Consider the following 21636-nt stretch of genomic DNA (forward strand, 5'->3'; position numbering starts at 1 on the left):
TATTACCATAGTCTGGTAATAACCTCTCCTTCAGTTGTCTGGTAAATAACCTTAAATAACCTCTCCTTCAGTTGTCTGGTAATAACCTTAAATAACCTATCCTTCAGTTGTCTGGTAATAACCTTAAATAACCTCTCCTTCAGTTGTCTGGTAATAACCTTAAATAACCTCTCCTTCAGTTGTCTGGTAAATAACCTTAAATAACCTCTCCTTCAGTTGTCTGGTAATAACCTTAAATAACCTATCCTTCAGTTGTCTGGTAATAACCTTAAATAACCTCTCCTTCAGTTGTCTGGTAATAACCTTAAATAACCTATCCTTCAGTTGTCTGGTAATAACCTTAAATAACTTCTCCTTCAGTTGTCTGGTAAATAACCTTAAATAACCTCTCCTTCAGTTGTCTGGTAAATAACCTTAAATAACCTCTCCTTCAGTTGTCTGGTAATAACCTTAAATAACCTCTCCTTCAGTTGTCTGGTAATAACCTTAAATAACCTCTCCTTCAGTTGTCTGGTAAAAACCTTAAATAACCTCTCCTTCAGTTGTCTGGTAAAAACCTTAAATAACCTCTCCTTCAGTTGTCTGGTAAAAACCTTAAATAACCTCTCCTTCAGTTGTCTGGTAATAACCTTAAATAACCTCTCCTTCAGTTGTCTGGTAAAAACCTTAAATAACCTCTCCTTCAGTTGTCTGGTAAAAACCTTAAATAACCTCTCCTTCAGTTGTCTGGTAAAAACCTTAAATAACCTCTCCTTCAGTTGTCTGGTAAATAACCTTAAATAAATAACCTCTCCTTCAGTTGTCTGGTAAATAACCTTAAATAACCTCTCCTTCAGTTGTCTGGTAAATAACCTTAAATAACCTCTCCTTCAGTTGTCTGGTAAATAACCTTAAATAACCTCTCCTTCAGGTTGAGATTTAAAAGGGAATAGAGACATTAAATCAAATTTTATTTCACATGCGCTGAATACAACTGGTGTAGACTTTACAGTGAAATGCTTGCTTACAAACCTTTCCCAACGATGCAGAGTTTAAAAAAATGTAATGGTAACTAACACGAGGAATAAAATACACAAGATTGGAGATATGTACAGGGAGTACCAGTACCAGATCAATGTGGAGCTATATACAGGGAGTACCAGTACCAGATCAATGTGGAGCTATATACAGGGAGTACCTGTACCAGATCAATGTGGAGCTATATACAGGGAGTACCTGTACCAGATCAATGTGGAGCTATATACAGGGAGTACCTGTACCAGATCAATGTGGAGCTATATACAGGGAGTACCTGTACCAGATCAATGTGGAGCTATATACAGGGAGTACCAGTACCAGATCAATGTGGAGCTATATACAGGGAGTACCAGTACCAGATCAATGTGGAGCTATATACAGGGAGTACCAGATCAATGTGGAGCTATATACAGGTAGTACCTGTACCAGATCAATGTGGAGCTATATACAGGGAGTACCAGTACCAGATCAATGTGGAGCTATATACAGGGAGTACCAGTACCAGATCAATGTGGAGCTATATACAGGGAGTACCAGTACCAGATCAATGTGGAGCTATATACAGGGAGTACCAGATCAATGTGGAGCTATATATTGGGAATACCAGATCAATGTGCAGAGAGGTACTTGAGGTAGGTACTGTATGTTCATGAAGGCAGGGTAAAGTGACTAGGCATCCAGATTGATGATGATAATAATAATAGGAGTAAAATAAAGAACAGAGTAGCGGTAGCAAATGAGTGTAAAAGTGTGTGTCGTGTCGGTATGCATGTTTGTGTGTGTGCATATGTATTGTTTGAATTTGTGTGGGAGTGTCAATGTAGTGTGTGTGAGTGAGCATGTACATGGTGTGTGTGTGTATATAAAGTCTAGTGAGTGTGTGTGTGTAGGGTCAGTGCAGGTAGTTTGAGTACCATTGATTGACTATTTAGCAGTCTGGCTATTTCAGAGTCTTATGGCTTTGGGGTAGAAGCTGTCTCGGAGCCTGTTGGTCCAAGAGTCAATGCTCCGGTACCGTTTTCCGGACGGTAGCAGAGTGAACAGTCTGTGGCTGGAATCTGGCAATTTTTCAGGCCTTCCTCTGACACCACCTGATATAGAGGTCATGGATGGCAGGGAGCTCGGCCCCAGTGATGTATTGGGCTGTCCGCACCACCCTTTGTAGCTCTCCCACCTTTGTGGCTCTTGGCGGTCAAGATGCCCTTGATGATGCAGCTGTATAACTTTTTGAGGATCTGCGGGCTCATGCCAAATCTTTTCAGCATCCTGAAGGGAAAGGGCGCTGCCGTGCCCTCTTCAACTGTGCAGGTGTGTGTGGACCATGTTAAGTCCTTGGTGATGTGGACGCCAAGGAACTTAGCTCTCAACCCAATCCACAACAGCCCTATCGATTGTAGATGGGGGTGTGCTTCCCCCTCTTTCTCCTGTAGTCCACTATCAGCTCCTTGGTCTTACTGACATTGAGGGAGAGGTTGTTGTCCTGGTACCACACTGCTAAGTCTGACCATCTCACCGTCGCATTGTCAGCAAACTTAATGATGGTGTTGGAGTCATGCGCGGCCATGCGGTCGTGGGTGAACAGGGAGTACAGTAGTGGACTAAAGCACACACACCTGAGGGGCCCCTGTGTTGAGGGTCGACGTGGCTGAGGTGTTGTTGCCTAGCCTCAACACCTGGGGCCGACCCGTCAGCAAGTCCAGGATCCAGTTGCAGAGGGAGGGGTTCCGTCCCAGGGTCCCTAGCTTGGACAACTGTGATGTTGAATGCTGAGCTGTAGTCTATGAACAGCATTCTCACAGTTATTTTTCCTCTTGTCCAGGTGGGATAGGGCAGTGTAAAGTGAAATTGAGATTGTGTCATCTGTGGATCCTGACAGAGCTGGTGTAACTGAGTCAGGTTTGTAGGCCTTGTTCGCACATGCATTTTCAGTTCTGCACACACATTTTCTATGGGATTGAGGTCAGAGCTTTGTGATTACCACTCCAATAACTTGATTTTGTTGTCTTAAAGCCATTTAGCCACAACTTTGAAAGTATGCTTGGGGTCATTGTCCATTTGGAAGACCCATTTGCGACCAAGCTTTAACTTCCTGACTGATGTCTTGAGATGTTGCTTCAATATATCCACATAATTATCCAGCCTCATGATGCCATCTATTTTGTGAAGTGCACCAGTCCTTCCTGCACCAAAGCAGCACTACAACATGATGCTGCCACCCATGTGCTTCACGGTTGGGATGGTGTTCTTTGGCTTGCAAGCGGTAGCAAACATAACAATGGTCATTATGGCCAAACAGTTCTATTTTTGTTTCATCAGACCAGAGGACATTTCTCCAAAAAGTACGATGTTTGTCCCCATGTGTAGTTGCAAACCGTAGTCTGGATTTTTTATGGCGGGTTTGGAGCAGTGGCTTCTTCCTTGCTGAGCGGCCTTTCAAGTTATGTCGATATAGGACTTGTTTTACTGTGGCTATAGATACTTTTGTACCTGTTTCCTCCAGCATCTTCACAAGGTCCTTTGCTGTTGTTCTGGGATTGATTTGCACTTTTCGCACCAATGTACGTTCATCTCTAAAAGACAGAATGCGTCTCCTTCCTGAGCGGTATGACGGCTGCGTGGTCCCATGGTGTTTATACTTGCGTACTATTGTTTGTACAGATGAACGTGGTACCTTCAGGCGTTTAGAAATTGCTCCCAAGGATGAATCAGACTTGTGGAGGTCTCCAATTTTATTTCTGAGGTCTTTCTTTTGATTTTCCCATGATGTCAAGCAAAGAGGCACTGAGTTTGAAGGTAGGCCTTGGAATACATCCACAGGTACACCTCTAATTGACTCAGGCTAATTGACATCATTTATCAGAAGCTTCTAAAGCCATTACATAATTTTCTGGAATTTTCCAAGCTGTTGAAAGGCACAGTCAACTTAGAGTATGTAAACTTCTGACACACTGGAATTGTGATACAGTGAATTAAAAGTGAAATAATCTGTAAACAATTGTTGGAAAAATTACTTGTCATGCAGAAAGTAGATGTCCTACCCGACTTGCCAAAACTATAGTTTGTTAACAATAAATTTGTGGAGTGGTTGAAAAACGTGTTTTAAACACTCCAACCTAAGTGTATGTAAACTTCTGACTTCAATTGTATGTTATGTTTTTAATATTATACAATATTTATGAATCATTTCTGAGGCTCAATCTGCATGGATCATGCTGTGTAACCCTATTATCACATTTAATAGAATGTCTCTGTCTTTCTGCCAGTGAGGGGGGATAACATTTCTTAGGGCTGCCACTGTATTGAAATGGGGCCCCTATGGGTCTATTGATTTTATACTGTGCTAGAATCAATGGCTTACATTTTCTCAGAGCTTCCACTTTTCTCTCTAGAGAACAACTACTGAGCTTGTATGGTTGAGCTATAACTCTCCATCCATGATCTTGGTCAATTTTGAGAAACAAATGTCATGCATTTTTTTAAGCACTTTTAATTTGGACACAGTACTACATAAAAACATTTACATGTCAATCTGTCATTTCCTAGAAAAGTAGCCCCTCTCACATGCCACTGATTGCTTCTGTTGTAAAAGTAATGTTTTTTTGTTGTTGCCACGAATAAATATTATTTTGAGTTCCAAAAAATATCTGCTGTATTTTTATTGCCAACAAGTAACCCGGATATTTACATTACAGTAAAGTCCTCAGCAAGATGGCTGCATTACTGCGCGAAATAGTGGCATCCTGGTAAAATGACGCAAGCCAGAGTTTACGTTCAGTGTGGTGGTCATACAGTTCCCAGCCACACTCAACAGCGTCAGCTCCCGCCAGACTGTCCGCGTGAAGCTCGGCGAATCTAAAGTGGACCGAGCGGAACCGGTTCAGTAAAGTAAGTATCTAGCTACATTAAAAAAAATACTCGCTATTAGTTTTAACACGTTATTAGCTGCGTATAATTTACATATTATGTATTTCTGTCGTAGTCTTCTCTTTTGTTGTTGTTTCCTGAGTCGGGCTGTGATTGCCCGGCGCTTTCCTTCCTGTGTCTTGGGCTCGGCTCTCGGACATGTCTGTGTTTACTACATGCGTCAGGAGTGGACTCAAGGAGAAAAGAGTGAACATGGAGTAGTAGCCGTGTTTTGGTTACGGTTAAGCATGCCGTTCGATCTCAATGCTTCTACCAAAATGTCATGTTTTTAATCCTCGAGGCGCTGCCCCTCTTGCCCCGTCGCTTTCTCTTTCTCTCCTCCCTCTCGTTTGTTAGGCCGTCTGTTTCTGGACTAAAAGCAACAAAAACAGAACACCTGGGCTGGCATAAAGACCGACACGTTTGTGTAGAAACTATTCTAGTATGTGTATTTGTGTGGACACACGTAGAGCCGCTACTCTCCCTTTCTCTGCGGGAAACAATGCGCCCAGTGTCTCTCTGCAGCGCAGCTGGACACAGCTGTGTTCAGAATAGCAGCAACTATGCTTCGGACAGGCTAGACCTCGGTCGCCCGCTCTGCTGTCATTTGGTTCGTTCTTAATTCACACACATTAACACACACGACTTGTATCGAGATCTTACGGTTCTTCTGAGAGACTGAAAGTTGACTAAATAAGGTGAATTGGGGGTTATTGTTCATGTCCACTTCTGTCTGTGGCTACATGACAGTGGCTATCATATCTCGTCCTCGAGCTACAGCTCAATATTATCTGGCCACTGATTTGCTTGTATTGGGCAACGTAGGATACCTTTCAGTGTTTACGTTACATCAACATCTCCATAAGAATATAGTCTTCTGTTTAACAATAACATAACAGTAGTCTGTGCACCTGTTATACTGATTTGCTGGTCAATCGCCAGATTCAATCTCCTGCTGCTTGTCCACTGCAATAGCTGGATCAATGCACATGCATAAATATGGGTGTATTTGAGTGATTGCTTAGCCACTATATCTGGCTAGTAGAACTCTTATACATTGGGTAATATACTCCTTGAACTCTGTTGTGGTTGGATGATCAGCCTGCCCTCTTCCCTCCTCCATTCTACATTTCTGTCTGGCTTTATCTTTCTGTCTGGCTTTCTCTCCTCCTCCTCTATTCTACATTTCTGTCTGGCTTTATCTGCCTGCCTCTCACCCCATCTCCCTCTATCCTCCATAAATGCGATGTGTATTATTTGCAGCTCGCTTATGGCTTTAGATCCGGTGGTGAATTAAGACAGAGCACAGCTTGCTCTGAAGTTAGCGTCTCCCAGGCAGCGTGTGAAAGAGGGATCAATCTATTATTAGCCGTCCAGTCCTTGCTCATCTGCCCATCTCTCTGCCTCTCAATCTCTCCATTTGTGCTCTCTCACTCCATGTTCTCACTGTCTCTGGCTCTCAGGTTGTGATTTTGGCCTGTATTTGGCAGAGGGGGAGTGCAACCCTAATTAAGATTGATATGATGCAATGTCAACGTGACATCACTCTGAGGAGGAGGCTGGGTTTCCATAGTTACTGCGAGGCCTGTGTGTGTGTGTGTGTGTGTGTGTGTGTGTGTGTGTGTGTGTGTGTGTGTGATGGTGGGGGGGACTGTGTTATTATTGGGGTTGTGTGTGTGTGATGGTGGGGGGACTGTGTTATTATTGGGGTTGTGTGTGTGTGTGTGTCCTGACTGGGTGTGTGTTAGTACCTTTGCACATGCTGAGTGTGGTGGTCGGTCCCTGCACATTGGCATTGCTGAGTGGCATTAGGTGTCAGGTGCAGTGTATAAAGCACAAGGCCAGCACAACCTGATCCCTCTAGGTACTGACTCACAAAGCTCACACATTGCAGGCTGTGTGATTCACATTGCTGTGTGTGTGTTTCTCTCCCCAACTCTGAGTCAGTGTGTACATAGTGTGTACTGTATACGGAGTCCAGTGGTACATATGGACAGACCAGGGTATGTTACTTTGTTTTGGACAGAGGGACTTGGCACATGTTGCTGAAGCAGGAGACTAGCAGTGCATAGAGTGGTGCTAGAGGCGATGCATTGGGTTCCCAGAACAGCAGATGGGTGTTGCTCTGTTGAAGGCCAGATAACCTGGACCACACTCAAAGATATGGATCTCAGAGTACAACCAGATAAGAGAACACAGAACACAGCACTGTACAGTGAGAGGTGGAAAAAGTCTGTACTCGTTTGCAGTGCAAGGCAGTGAAAAGATTTTCTTGCCGAATGAATTATGACCTGGAATTTGCTTGTTTGCACTCATGTTCCAACTCTGTTCCATTATTCAGGGTTTTTACTCTGCAAATTAGGTCCAATACAATACAAACCAACCCTGGTCAGTCACACACAGGAAAGTGCATCACCAATTATCCTACTGCAGAGACGCAATTAGATTCTGATTTTAAATATATCTGGTGCAGTGGTAATGATTGCTAATGAATATTCATGGCAATACTATATTTGTCCGCTAAGCAGAGAGAGAGAAGGGGGAACAACAGGCATGGTTGACCTGAGCTCTGCTGTTTGTTGAGCTGGGAGGGCATGTCTGAGAGGGAGCAGGGAGTAGGTCTAGAGAAGGTGATAACATGGTGAATGAGTAAAGACACACAGAGATACTACTGATACAGTCTGACACACAGGCCAGGCCACTGTGAGTGTTACCCTGACCATGTGACATGAGGAGGGGAAAAACCCTGGGTCCCTACTATAAAACTCCTGGCCATAATCCTAAACACTGCCCTGTGTGAACATCTGTAGAATAGTTGAGGCTGAAGCAACTACCAATGCTGTATGGTTTTCTCTGTCATTGTGGTTGTCCTAGTTTTCCCTTTTATGAACCTCTGTCTTAGGAAAATGTCCAAAGTCCTATTTCGTATGGCTCCCTGGGGCTGTGGCTGAACAATAGGTTAAATTAATCTACACTTTAAAGGGATACTTGGGGATTTTGGCAATGAGGCCCTTTATCTACTTCCCCAGAGTCTGTTGAAATCATGGATACCATTTTTATGTCTCTTGAGTCCAGTATGAAGGAAGTCAGAGGTAGTTTTGCGAGCCAATGCTAACTAGAGTTAGCGCAATGACTGGAAGTCTATTGGTATCTGCTAACCATGTTATCCACGAGTTCATCTGACTCTGGGCAGATAAAGGGCATCATTGCAAAAAAATTCCGAAGTATCCATTTAACTCAACATTCGGGTTCAATTACTCTTCTGATTATTTAAAGTAACAGTGACCCTCTCTACCCATTCACACTTCCCTCTCTGGCTCTTTCTTTCCTTCTTTCTCTCATTCCTTCTCTCTCCCTCTCTGTCTTGCCCTAAGCCACAGAGGAGAGACAGAACAGGAAATCTAGTGAGCCATGCAGACATCTAATTTCCAACTCAGTTGGCTTAATTGGCCTGACAAAAAACATAGTCCTGTCTTGGTGCCAATGTAACAACATGTCTTGAATCTTCTCTCTCGTCTCACTCCCTCCCTGCCTGTCTGTATCTGCCTCACTCTGACTCACTCTGACTATCTCTATGCCTCAGTGTCTCTCTCTGCCCATCTCATTGTCACATGACAGAGTTCTCCCAAACAGAGGAGCTGTTATTTGTACATCCTCCTCCTTCCCCCCAGCCACTCGTGCCCACTACAACGGAGGGAGAGTAGAAAGAGGTACTCACAGCAGAACACAAGAGAGTGGAGACATGCACAAGGAACAGTAACACCACACTCAGAACAGGTCTTCCTTGTCGGAGTTTACAAGGCTACAAGCGCACGCGTGTGTGTGTGTGTTGGCACGGCTTGCCGGCTTGTCAGGCTGATGTAGTGTTTAAACTGGGACAAGGAAGAGCGAAGAGGTACAGGGGTTGCTGCTGGCTAGTGTAAATATTATGGTGCTTTGGCTGAGTGTCCTGTTATGTCAGAGAGAGACACAATGCAGGGTCTATCAGTCTCAGCCCTTGTCCAATTCCTGGCTCTGTCACTGTCATGGCTGACGATGGGTCTCAGAGACCTGGCCTTTGAACCCGACTCTGAGTCCCTGGAAGGCTCGGCTAGCCCTTCCTCTTTTTCTTCTTTCTGCTTCGCTCCCTCCTTCTCTCCTTCCCTTTCCAGGATAGGCGGGCCCACAGCCAGTTTTTCAGGCTCTGCGGTGGCTCAGATAGCTTCTGGCACAGCAGTGTTTGAGAAGGTTCACACTACTGAGCCTGTGTGTGTCTTAGAACGTAGTGGACACACTACGGAGCTTGTTTACGCATGTGTTTACGCAAGCACACTTGTGCATGTACACATATCCCCTCAGTGTTATCTGAGTTCAACTACTCAGACCTGCAGGTAGTGTGTGTGTGGTAAACTGTTGAAACGTGGCTTACAGCCTTTTGCTGATCCTTGAGTAAATAAGTATCTATGATGTAAGCAATCTAATAGTATTTTCTTACTGTACAGTAGCTGTAGACTTTTGTGCTAACGGCAGAATATTTAGAGTGGGTTTGCAACTTGCATGTTTGTTTGTTTGTTAGTTAGGCATATCTCTGCCCATGCACCTTGGCATAGATTCTACAAGTGTCTGGAACTCTATTGGAGGGATGCAACACAATTCTTCCACGAGAAATACCATCATTTGGTGTATTGTTGATGGAAAACGCTGTCTCAGGCACCACTACAGTGTTAAGTGTTCAATTGGGTTGAGACCTGGTGACTCAGACACACACCCTTTAAATCCCCTATGCTCCTTTGAGACCCCTCTTTCAAAGTCCCTGAGATTTCTTCTAGCCATGCTAGCCAAAATACTTTTTGTACATGACCCTAAGCATGATGGGATGTTCATTGTTTAATTAACTCATTAACCACACCTGTGTGGAAGCACCTGCTTTCAATACACTTAGTATCCCTCAATTACTCAAGTGTTTCCTTTATTTTGGCAGTTACCTGTATCTGTGTATTGATATCATCGGATGAGAGTGTGTGTGAGTGCTGGATCCGGCTGGTGTCAGGGTCTTAACTGGTAGCGTAAGCTTGTCCCATTGACACACTTCCACATCTGTTCCTAGCTGACAGGCCTGCATTGTACACATGCCATCTGTGCTAACTCAACGCTCTCCGTTTTTACACACAGCCCAAACACCATTAACACTGACCTGGCTAGGATTCGACACAGAAGACAGAGAGATTCCTAACTCGACATCCATTCATGCAACTGGAATTTTCACATAATTATCCCGTATGATTCAGTCAGGAGGAGAGCTAGAGGTTCTCTCACTCACTCGAGGATCAGCAAGGCTGCAAGCCACGTTTCAGCATTTTTCCCCTCACACACACACCGTCTGCACTCTAAGAGATGTGTCCAGACAGACTCCATGGTCTGAGCCATAAGTGAGTTGCTCCAGCGCTGACACGAACAGGCAGTCCACAGTGCCTAAGCAGCCTGGGCTGCAGGGGAAGGCCTCACCGTCAGGCCACAGATAACTCTGTCGGACACCGACCCATCCTCTGTAGTCAGGCAGAATTGGGCTGTTCTGGCCTGATCTGTCTGAGCTCCTGCCAATGAGATAGCCGTGTGTCTGTGTGTGCGCATAGCCAGCCCCCCCAGAAGCCAGCCCCCCTTCACACTCGCTGTACCTTTAAGAAAGACCCGTGTAAGCTCACATCAGGAGATTCATGTTATTTAGCCAAGAAAGCTGTGAAAGACACACACACACATCAAAACTACACACACACATTTCACAAACCGCTTATACACACGCAAACAGAACAGACACCACAGTGCACACACGCTCCCACTCAAAATTCAGGTTACACACAGACACGCACTCCTCTCTGCACACCTGTTGCTTTGTGCAGTGGAAAGGCAGCTCATAGGGAGGCTGGGTCTGAAGTGGACACTGACCTCCTGTCAACTTCAAACGAGGGGAGGAAAATAGAGGAGGGAGGAGGAGTGTCGGCAGCCTGTTGATGCTCTGGAACATTTCTCTCTACTCATCTATTCTCTGCCCTCTCATTGTTCTCTCTCTCTCTCTTTTACTCTACCTCTCCTTCAACCTGTTTCTCTCTGTTTCTTCCTCTCTCTGTCTCAACGACAGGGCTCAGGGCCTCTATTATTGGACTGCCAGTGGCTTGTTCTGAGGTGTGGGTGGTGTCTGATGCTGCCTTGTTCTGAGGTGTGGGTGGTGTCTGATGCTGCCTTGTTCTGAGGTGTGGGTGGTGTCTGATGCTGCCTTGTTCTGAGGTGTGGGTGGTGTCTGATGCTGCCTTGTTCTGAAGTGTCGGTGGTGTCTGATGCTGCCTTGCTGTGTCTGTTATAGTCTATTGCGGGTGTAACGCTGACAGTCTGCCAATCTGCCTGTGACAGTGTTTTCCTTTGTGCCTGTGACAACAATACTGTGTGTGACTGACAGTCTGTGCTTGTGACAGTGTATTGCCTGTGACACTGTGTGCGTGACTGACAGTCCTGCTCCACAGTGACAGGCTCAGAGGCTGCGATATTGTTGCTTTGTCCCAGTCCTCACTAAAATTCAATGCCTGTGTTAACCAATGTAGTTATCTCTCAATAGCTGCTATGGACTTTAACCATATCTCTCTCTCTCTCTCTCACCTCCCTCTCTCTACCTCTCTTTTTATCTCCAGGTGAGAGTGCCATGAGGAGAGGAGCCAGAGAGTGAGGCGATGGGCTGCACCTCGGCTAAGCAGGTGTCGGCCGTGCCCAGCGATGAGGAAGGCCGCGGCAAGGCCTACAGCAACGGAGACCTCTTCTCCGGTCAGTACGCACTATACACACACCTATATTCTCGCTCTCTTCTAACCCTGGCTGCTTTCAACTGTAAAACATCCTCCCAACCTGAAGGCTATTCTATGGAAATATAGTGACATGCTATAGGATATCCTTCCTGTCTACTCCACACACACTGGCCCGCTGGCTATATTACCTGTTATACCTCTCCTCTAGTCTCACTCTATACCCAGTCTCTAGTCTACAAGTACATTATAATTAGCTGTACATTTTATTAATCAATGCCAAGTTGCCAACCCGGGCTGAGGAGATTTTAGGGAATATTTGTATCATGTTTCCCATTCTATTCCTCCTACCCTGTGTGAATACTACTTAGTGCAGTAGCCTCTAGGATAGCGGAGTGGTTTTGGTGTTGTGTGTCCTCTTAGTACTTCATGTTTTAGAGCTTGGACATGGAGAGGGTTGAGAAAGTGTATCTAGTTAACAGCATCAATTATAGCAGCCTGCTGGACAGGCTGGGAGAGAGAGAGGATGAGGGATTAGCGACAGATTTAAGAATTAGGAGCAGCACGCTGGAATAACCACACAGGAAATGGCAGATGACGAGCCACAGGAGGCCTCGTTCTGTTCTCCCTCTGCTGCCTCTCACTCTTCCTCCCTCCGTGTCTCTCTCTCTTTAACCCTCTCTCACCGGCTTTCAGACCCATGCCGTCATGAGTCTGGCCTTATTTGTGCGACTCCCTCTGTCTGTCCCTCTGTCTGTCTCGCCTTCTGACCCTCCCACTCTCCCTCCCTCTCACTCCTTCCCTCCCTCCCTCTATCACTCCCTCCCTGGCGGGGAGAGGGAATGTCCCTTGAGAGAGGAGGATGACATGGGTTGAAGATTCAAGCTTTCCCCCCTCCTTTTTTCATCTCCTCCTCCCTTTCCCTTCCAAGGCCTCACTTTCTTGCCTGCCTTTCTCTCTCTCCGTATTAGACCATCTCTCCTTCCTTTCCACATCCTTCCCAGCCACTTCGATGTCTCTCTCCCTTCCACTCCCCATCCCTTTTCCCCTCCCTCTCATCACAGCATTCGGTCACGGCCTTGTCCTCCACCCCCACCTTCCTCCATCGCTCTTTCTCAGTGTGTTATGTGAATGGTTGGTGACAGATCATCTGCTAGACTGCAGCCTGCCTCCCACTAGAAGATGGTGGTAGATGTTAAATGGGGCTGTGCTCTCTCTGCAGCACTAGTGGGCAGGGCATGGAGGGCGCTGGACTGATGATTCTATCAACTGTCTGTTTGACATTGATGGTCACAGAGAGGGAGGAAGAGATCTGTTGACCTGGATACTGTCTGTGGATTACAGCCGCCCGCCCGGCCACAGCATGTTGATTCTCTCCGCCGCTCGTTTCTTTTTCTCTCCCACGTCCTTCTGCTCAGCATCCCTTCTTCCCAGTTCAGCTCATTGGGCTCCTATTGATAGAACAGGAGGCTTTGTGTGTCTGGTAAAATGAGCAGCACTCCTATCAATCACTGATCTGATCCAACAGATTGTGTGCCAGTCAAAATGTGTGTGTGTGTGTGTGTGTGTGTGTGTGTGTGTCGCAGTTAGGAGTGTTGAGGTGACGGCAGTCTCCTGCTTATGCTCCTTTACTCCCTCGCACAATAACAGGAAAGGCTGAGCTGCCTTACCCAAACACCAGGGGAGAAGACAGAAAATAGCAACACTTTCTGATTGCAGCCTGTTTGAAGTTGGTTTATAATCAGAGTAGTAGTGGATTGTGTTACCTTGTTTGTTGTAGCACGTCAGTTGTTGTCTTGTTGCAGTTTTGCGATTTGATTTGTAGTTGGCCAGACTGTTGTGAGTGGGTGTATTGGTTGTATTGTAGTGTAAATATAGTTGCTATGTTGCTATTGTTGTATCGACATTCAGAACTCCAACGGAAATATGAGGCCTCACTACACTATGTATTTCAGAACTTATCTAACTGATTTTAGATTACATGTGAATAAAAAACAATCTTTAGACTTGAGCTGTAATGTAATATGAGTCTAATAATCTTTCCTGCTATGAGATTAAATGAAGCCCCTTTACTTTCTAAACTGCTACGAAAGTAGTGGCATAGTCCTAATGAGTCGGTGGACCAGGCCAGGCAGGCTGAGGGCAGGCCAGAGATAATGACTTCTGGTCTGACATTAGTATATTGTTATTTCACCAACCCAGGCAGGCTGAGGGCAGGGCAGAGCAGGGCAGTGATAATGACTTCTGGTCTGACATTAGTATATTGTTATTTCACCAACCCAGGCAGGGCAGGGCAGAGATAATGACTTCTGGTCTGACATTAGTATATTGTTATTTCACCAACCCAGGCAGGGCAGGGCAGAGATAATGACTTCTGGTCTGACATTAGTATATTGTTATTTCACCAACCCAGGCAGGCTGAGGGCAGAGCAGAGCAGGGCAGTGATAATGACTTCTGGTCTGACATTAGTATATTGTTATTTCACCAACCCAGGCAGGCTGAGGACAGGGCAGAGATAATGACTTCTGGTCTGACATTAGTATATTGTTATTTCACCAACCCAGGCAGGGCAGGGCAGAGATAATGACTTCTGGTCTGACATTAGTATATTGTTATTTCACCAACCCAGGCAGGCTGAGAGCAGAGCAGGGCAGGGCAGAGCAGAGCAGGGCAGGGCAGGGCAGTGGCAATGTAAATGTCATATCTGCTGAGGCCTTTGGAGACAGTCAGGGCTGGAAGGGAGCCAGGCAGGAGGCTCTGACTGACAGACTGCAGGAAGGGGAGAATGGCACAGACTGCCCTGGCCACTCCACTCAGCCTGACTGTGCATGGAGTGCACTCAAATGGACACACACTCATGCTCAAATTGACTCAGACACACACAATACTTTCAACTGACAGAGAGCGAGGATTTTCACAGAGATCTCCTAAAGGTCGACACAGGGTCCCGGCTCCTAATGATAAAGATGTCCACATCAGAGAGACTTTTTTTCTCAAAAGAATCTCTCTAAAATGTCCCTTGCCCCAAAATCATCATGATGAAGCAAGCAGCCCTGTCGCCACAGTGGAAATGAGTATCTCTTTTTCACCCCATCATCTGTCAGTCAGTGCCAATGGAGACACACACTTATCTTCTCCAGTATGGCCAAATGTATCCTGGTCCCAGATCTGTATGTGCTTTAGCCAGCTGACTGTCATTATTGTCATGCCATACAAGCACATACCTGTACAGATCTGGCACCAGGCTATCACAGATAGATCCATTTTTGTATCCATGAAATATTGTCATTTTTCTTTTTCCTTTTATAGGCTCATCTTCAGTGTGTTTACGTGCCTTTGATGTCTGCTCAGTGTTAGTCGTTTTTTCTCCTCTGTTACCTGTCTCTGTTACTAAGCCACAGTGACTGATGGTTTGCTTAATTCAATGTGTGTTGCTCTAGGTGTGTGTGTGTCGGCGTGTGCAGACAGGCTGCTTTGCTCTGACATGTTTGCATTCCCCAGGCAGGCATCTGTAGAGAACATCCCTCTCTCTCTATCTCTCCTCCCCCTCTCTGTGGCAGGCCTTGCAAACTATCACAGATTACAAAGCGAAACCCAGCCGCGATCTGCCCAGTGACGCGAGCCTACCAGATGAGCTAAATGCATTCTATGCTCGCCTCGAGGCAAGCAACACTGAACCATGCATGAGAGCACCAGCTGTTCCGGACAACTGTCTGGTCACGCTCTCCGTAACCGATGTGAGTAAGACCTTTAAACAGGTTAACATTGTGGTAGGCCTGATCACCGACAACGATGAGACGGCCTATTGGGAGTAGGTCAGAGACCTGGCAGTGTGGTGCCAGGACAACAGCCTCTCCCTCAGTGTTAGCAAGACAAAGGAGCTGATTGTGGACGACAGGAAATGGAGGGCCGAGCACGCCCCCATTGACGGTGCTGAAGTGGAGCGGGTCGAGTGCTTCAAGTTCCTCGGTGTTCACATCAATAAGGATTTCTCATGGTCCAAACACACGAACACAGTCGTGAAGAAGGCACGACAACAACTCTTCCCCCTCAGGAGGCTAAAATGATTCACTATGGGATCTCAGATCCTTGAAAGTTTCTACAGCTGCTCTATTGAGAGCATCCTGACTGGCTGCATCACCGCTTGGTATGGCAACTGCTTGGTATGTGACTGCAAGGCGCTAAACAGGGTAAGGCGTACGACCCAGTACATCACTGAGGCCGAGCTCTCTGCCATGCAGGACCTCTATACCAGGCGGTGTCAGAGAAAGGCCCTAAAAATTGTCAGACTCCAGCCACCCAAGTCATAGACTGTTCTCTCTGCTACCGCACGGCAAGTGGTACCGATGCACCAAGTCTGGAACCAACAGGACCCTGATAATCTTCTACCCCCAAGACTACTAAATAGTTAGTCCGGTTAGTCCATTGACCCTTTTTGCACTAACTTTTTTTGGGTGCAAAAAAGGAGGAATGGAGTGAGTAGGACAGTGAGAGGAAGAGGAGTGAGTGGGACAGTGAGAGGAAGAGGAGTGAGTGGGACAGTGAGAGGAAGAGGAGTGAGTGGGACAGTGAGAGGAAGAGGAGTGAGTGGGACAGTGAGAGGAAGAGTAGAACAGTATACCGGTTGCAGATGATACATTTCAGATAGACTGATTGCACATGGCAGGTGCCTTCCCTCCCTCCTACTGTTTCACTCTCAGTCTATGAGTATTTCAGAGAAAGGGTGAAATACACAGAATGGAGCAGATAAGTACAGTGTGTGTTTTATTAGCGGTGTGTGTCAGTGTTGGTGGGTGTGTGCTGCTTTGTCAGAAAAACCTAGGCAGCTACTCAGAAAATAAAGTTACCTGTTATGTTCTGTCCACTGTTGGGTGGGGTTCTCTCTCTGTGTGTCTTTTCAGTGCCACTGATATGCAGGAGTAGTTCTTTATTTGTCTAACTGTACTCTGTTATTCTCTCTCCGTACAGACGAGTACAAGATGAAGGGAGTGGAGGAGGTGAAGTACATGCGTGGAGAGGAGGACCGGGTGAACGCACGTAACCAGGAGAACCTGGTGAGAGAGGAGCCACGCACACACACACGCACACACACACACGTACATCTCTCAGACTGTCCATCAACATGCAACAAACAGTTCTCTTTGACAGTCCATCAACACATACAAACAGACAGTGTTTGTGCTCAATGCACACCTCCACATAAGCCCCCACCCCACACACACACACAGATGCACACGCTACACAAATGCAAACACACACACAGCCGTGGTGCCTCCCGAGCAGGTAGAGACAGCGTGTTGGCGTGTATGGAATGTGGGAGTTTCATAAGGTTGTTTTGACCCCTTCCTTCATGGTCCAATATCTAGGATTTAGTCTTTCCTACAAATACTGTAAAATAACCTGAAAAGTGCACACCCTTTTGGATGAGGTAACAATTGAAGTACATTTTACATTTACATTTTAGTCATTTAGCAGACACTCTTATCCAGAGCGACTTACAGTAGTGAATACATACATTTCATTTCATGCATTTTTTTGTACTGGCCCCCCGTGGGAATCGAACCCACAACCCTGGCGTTGCACACACCATGCTGGCGTTGCAAACACCATGCTCTACCAACTGAGCTACAGGGAAGGCCTTCCCTGTAGCTCAGTTGGTAGAGCATGGTGTTTGCAACACCAGGGTTGTGGGTTCGATTCCCACGGGGGGCCACCACAGAAAAATAATGTATGAAATGTATGCATTCACTACTGTAAGTCGCTCTGGATAAGAGCGTCTGCTAAATGACTAAAATGTAAATGTAAAATGTAAAAGAAAGGAATCAAAACTCCAAAGAGAAATGAAAGTCTTACCCTACTATTGATGGTCATTGCATTGTCTCTTTATTCCACCATTGTTGTGACTGTGCTGCCGTCGTCATAGTGGCATTAGTTTCGACATATGCCACAGTTGGCTTAAAACATGCAGCAGAATAAATAACCTCATTTTCAGAGGTGACCTTTAAAACATTTTGACAGATTAACAAAAAGTACTCACAGGGAACCGTTTCTCACAGACACACATTTAATCCTGCAGAGTCAAAGTGCGCACACACACACGCACACACACACACAGATTTACGTGTGATGCTGCATATCCATGAAATGCCTGTAGTTAGCATGCACAGTAGCAGAGAGATCTAAAGGCTGAGAGGACAGCTCATAGTTTAAAACGTTCTAAGCCCTTGGCATGTCCTGTTCCTCCAGAGCACAGCCAGCACCTCTGATCCAGCCCAGTGAGGTCAGTCCCCCTGGCCAACCAGTCTCCTAGCTTCCCTACCAGCATGTACAGGGCCTAACTCTACATGACTCAGTCACAGGCAGCGTCTATCTTCCCAGCTCCAAGTCACCAGCAGCAGGGGTAGGCAGCCTCTCTATCCCCAGCCTTAGGGCCACAGCTGGGCCAGGCTATTCTTCCTTAGGGCCCAGGCTGGCAGGGGGCAGGTAGCTATATTCTCTCCCGAGGCTCTCTCTGTGTATCTCAGGGGGGTAGGAACTGTGAGCTGATGTGTGTTTTTTTCTTAGGAGAAAAGCTCTGTACAGTACAGGGGCAAACAGCAGAAAGAAGGCTCTGGAGCCAACGCCAACAGGACAAAGTGAGTCATAATGTGTGTGTGGCAGATTGTGTGTGTGATAACGCTGTATGCGTGCACACATTATCACATAGTCATCGTGTTACTTAACAATCACTGCAGTGGTTTTATACAGCATGTATTCATAAATGCTATCAAGCAGTGTGATTTATTATCATTGTAGTGTTGCTGGTAGCTGAGTGGTTAGTGTCTCTTGTTTCCAGATGTGTAATGGGGCTCTCTCTCCTGTTTGGTGACATTGTGTGTGGACATATTGGGTGCTGTATCAGTATTTAGTTTGTCTTTGGATTATAGACTCCTGGGTGAGCACTCAATATACTGATTATTCAAATTCCTCCACAACCACAAAGGCTCTCGCCGAAGCAGGGGTTTAGAACTGTGTGTGTGTGTTTGTGTGTGTGTGTCTCCAGTGTGGGGGGTGTTATGGAAAATTCTAGTGTTGTGTTTGTTGCCTCCTGTTTCCTCCCCCTCTAACTTCCTCTTTCTTTCTCTCGCTCTTTCTCGTTCTCACTCTCTCGCGCTCGTTCTCACTCTCCCCCTTTCCTTCACAGCATCCACACGTCAGAGAGCCAGCAGGAGTTCTTCAGGATGCTGGATGAGAAGATTGAGAAGGTGGGGGGAAGGGGAGGGACTGGGCAGCAGGGCCTGAACATTTAAAGAGACAGTCTCCTGTGGGATTGGGGGCTGCTATAGGCTGGATCTGACTAGCAGGAAATACTTCAACTTGAGCTACATCCAGATTGCGCCTTTAAAAGACACTACATTATTCCTATCCACTTCACCCCTGTCTTATCTCTCCTCTCCATCTCTTCTACGGTGATGCTATCTGTCCTCCCTCTATCATCTCTCTTCTCTTGGTCTCATCTCTCATCTGTGGTGTGTCCACAGGGACAGGACTACTGTTCGGAGGAGGAAGAGGCGGAGGACGGGACATAGCACACAGGCCCCCGACTCAACCCTCTACAGAGAGCCTCCCAGAGTGTGTATGGGTGCATGTGAGAGAATCCGTGTGTGTGTGTGTTTGACTGCCTTGTGATTCTGTATGTGTTGATGTGAGCTTGTGTTTTTTGCGTGCGTGCGTGTGTGTGTGTGTGTGAGAGAGAGAGAATGCTATCCTCAAAGACTGTTGCCTCCCTCTTGGCCCTCGTCACATTGGGTCCCTTAGTGGATTGCTGGAGGGAGAGACGAAATGTGGACTCACTACAGCCAGGCCAGTGTTCCTGCTCCCCTGCAGGACTATGGGGAGATACTACCCCACCCCTCTACCCCAACTACCACCCCAGTGAACTGTACTGTGGTCCCTGGTCCAACTCTGTGTATACCACCCCCCCATGACTCGTCGCCGGCATCGCGGTCTCGGGAGACCATAGATTTCTTGTGCCTGATGGTTAGGTCATAGCGCAGTGTCTGCTGTGGCTGTGAAGTCCAATCCGTCTGGGAGACACCCTCCTGGTTTCCACCCTCCATGGCTCTGGCTGTTGTGCTTCGCCTGCGAGGAGCAGAGATGTGGATGGAGATGGGGGGAGGGGGGCCACACTTCCATAACCCCCACCAGCCCTCGTCACAGAACTGAGGCTCGCTGCTGGAGTGAGTCAGACGGAGGATGGGAGGATGGGAGGGAGGGAAAAGAGAGAAACCCTGATATTTTAATAAGAGAAAGAAGAGTGAGTGGGTTCTTTTGGAGCTCTGAACTTCTGCCCTTTGAAGGACCTTTTTTTTTATTCTGTTCATCCGGTTAAGTTTTTTTAATTTAATTTTAATGTTGTTTTTTTATATGCTTTCTATCATAATGCATCACCTCCTGCAGGCTACAGCTCTATAGGCCAGAGCTCCTGGGTCTCTACACAACCTGTCCTCTTAAATATACCCTCAACACTACTACACCAGACCCTGGCTTTGTGAGACTAAACACATACTGCACACATCTCCACACACACTCAACCTCATATTCATAGATGCACTCATATATTCACACACACACACATAAGTACAGACCAAAGCAGCTCGACACAAACACACAGAGATGCCATTGTATTCCTGTCATTTTGTTAGCCCAGTGTTATGTAAGTATGTTAATAGGCTGTGTTGTTGATGGGTTTGGGTGAATGTAGGAACCAGCAGCCGTGGATTGTTTGGTTCCTGCTGCTGGACTTATTCATGTGCACCTGCAGTGTTCATTACTCTTTCCTCCGCATTGGGAGCTCAGTCGCCGCTTCTCTTCAACTCAGTAGTATTGAAGCTTACTGGCAGAGTGGAGTCACCCTCTGTTGACACACACACACACACACACACACACACACACAGCCTTTCATGGACTGAGAAGTGGGTTGAAAGGAAAATAGCTATGGTTGCCTGGGAGACACAGCCCTGATCATGCTTATGTCATCATCATTAATGGATCCTTTCTTTTTCATTTGATTTTTCAATACTTTTTGTTTTTCTATTAAAATTAGAAACACAGGACCTGTTCATCTTCTGTGTGTGTCTCTCTGTGTGTCTCTCTGTGTGACTCAGAGGTGGTGTGTTGTTAAGTTTCAGTAAGGAAAGTCCTGTCATGCTTACATCACCGTTGGATTGAAAAGTGGTAATGGTCCCAATGCCATGTTTCAGTTTCTACAAATGGTGACGGACCACTTCAGGTCAAGACTGATGCTTTGCGCAGTCTGGTGGGAGAATATCAGAACTGCACCTGAGGCGTCATGAATTACAAACAGCCAGATGGACATAGTGGATATATGTTAAAGGACATACAGGAGAAAGTTTCACATTATGAAATGCATTCTCACAACTATTGAAAGCTAATATGTTAAACATCTGAGATCTCTGTTTGCTTTGAGTCATTGGTGTGGTCACAGGGATGGATGTGGACTTCTATTTAGAAACCAGTACATAGTGTTGGTTTATAGTGCTACTGTACCTCACAAGGGGCTGGAGCGGAACACACATACACACACACATAGTCTCTCTGTCTCACAGGGACACATGAGGTTATAATCAGCAGCCACTGTACAGCAGCACAGGGAGAGAGGAAAAAGTCCCAGTGGGCCTACTTCTCACAGCTAGCCAATCTCTCCCACTGAGAGAGAGAGAGAGAGAGAGAGATGGATGTTGCCCGTTAACCTCAGACAGGAATATGGGCAAGACAATGTTCTTTCCACTATGATGTAAGGGCCCAATAAACCCCTCCCTCCCCTTGTGAGTGCACTCATTATGGTACAGCATGTTCTAGCAGTCTGGCTCAGAGAGGTTTAAGGCCCACTTTGCAGTGTGTTGCACACCTCACACATACACACACACAGTTCCTGGAGGTTTATCA

The 21636-nt window shown here is 46.3% G+C and overlaps 1 protein-coding gene across 1 annotated transcript; it reads left to right on the forward strand.

Annotated features, from left to right (window-relative positions):
• The first annotated feature begins 4791 nt into the window (after positions 1 to 4791).
• zgc:92140 (DUF4612 domain-containing protein) lies at positions 4792 to 20789 on the forward strand. The gene is made up of 6 exons (XM_029751218.1): positions 4792 to 4902; positions 11580 to 11709; positions 16657 to 16742; positions 18253 to 18323; positions 18872 to 18932; positions 19209 to 20789. Exons 2-6 carry the CDS (start codon positions 11619 to 11621, stop codon positions 19254 to 19256), a joined length of 357 nt encoding a protein of 118 aa, XP_029607078.1. The 5' UTR covers positions 4792 to 4902; positions 11580 to 11618; the 3' UTR covers positions 19257 to 20789.
• The last annotated feature ends 847 nt before the right edge of the window (positions 20790 to 21636 follow it).

Source organism: Salmo trutta, chromosome 4, assembly GCF_901001165.1.
Source record: "Salmo trutta chromosome 4, fSalTru1.1, whole genome shotgun sequence".
NCBI classification, from domain to species: domain Eukaryota; kingdom Metazoa; phylum Chordata; class Actinopteri; order Salmoniformes; family Salmonidae; genus Salmo; species Salmo trutta.

What these genes read in the sequence shown, in the direction of transcription:
- zgc:92140 (XM_029751218.1), top strand. Translation starts at nt 11,619, where the DNA reads ATGGGCTGCACCTCGGCTAAGCAGGTGTCGGCCGTGCCCAGCGATGAG. An exon ending in CACGTAACCAGGAGAACCTG is followed by an intron (nt 16,743 to 18,252) that starts GTGAGAGAGGAG and finishes TTTTTTTCTTAG; the next exon opens with GAGAAAAGCTCTGTACAGTA. An exon ending in GCCAACGCCAACAGGACAAA is followed by an intron (nt 18,324 to 18,871) that starts GTGAGTCATAAT and finishes TTTCCTTCACAG; the next exon opens with CATCCACACGTCAGAGAGCC.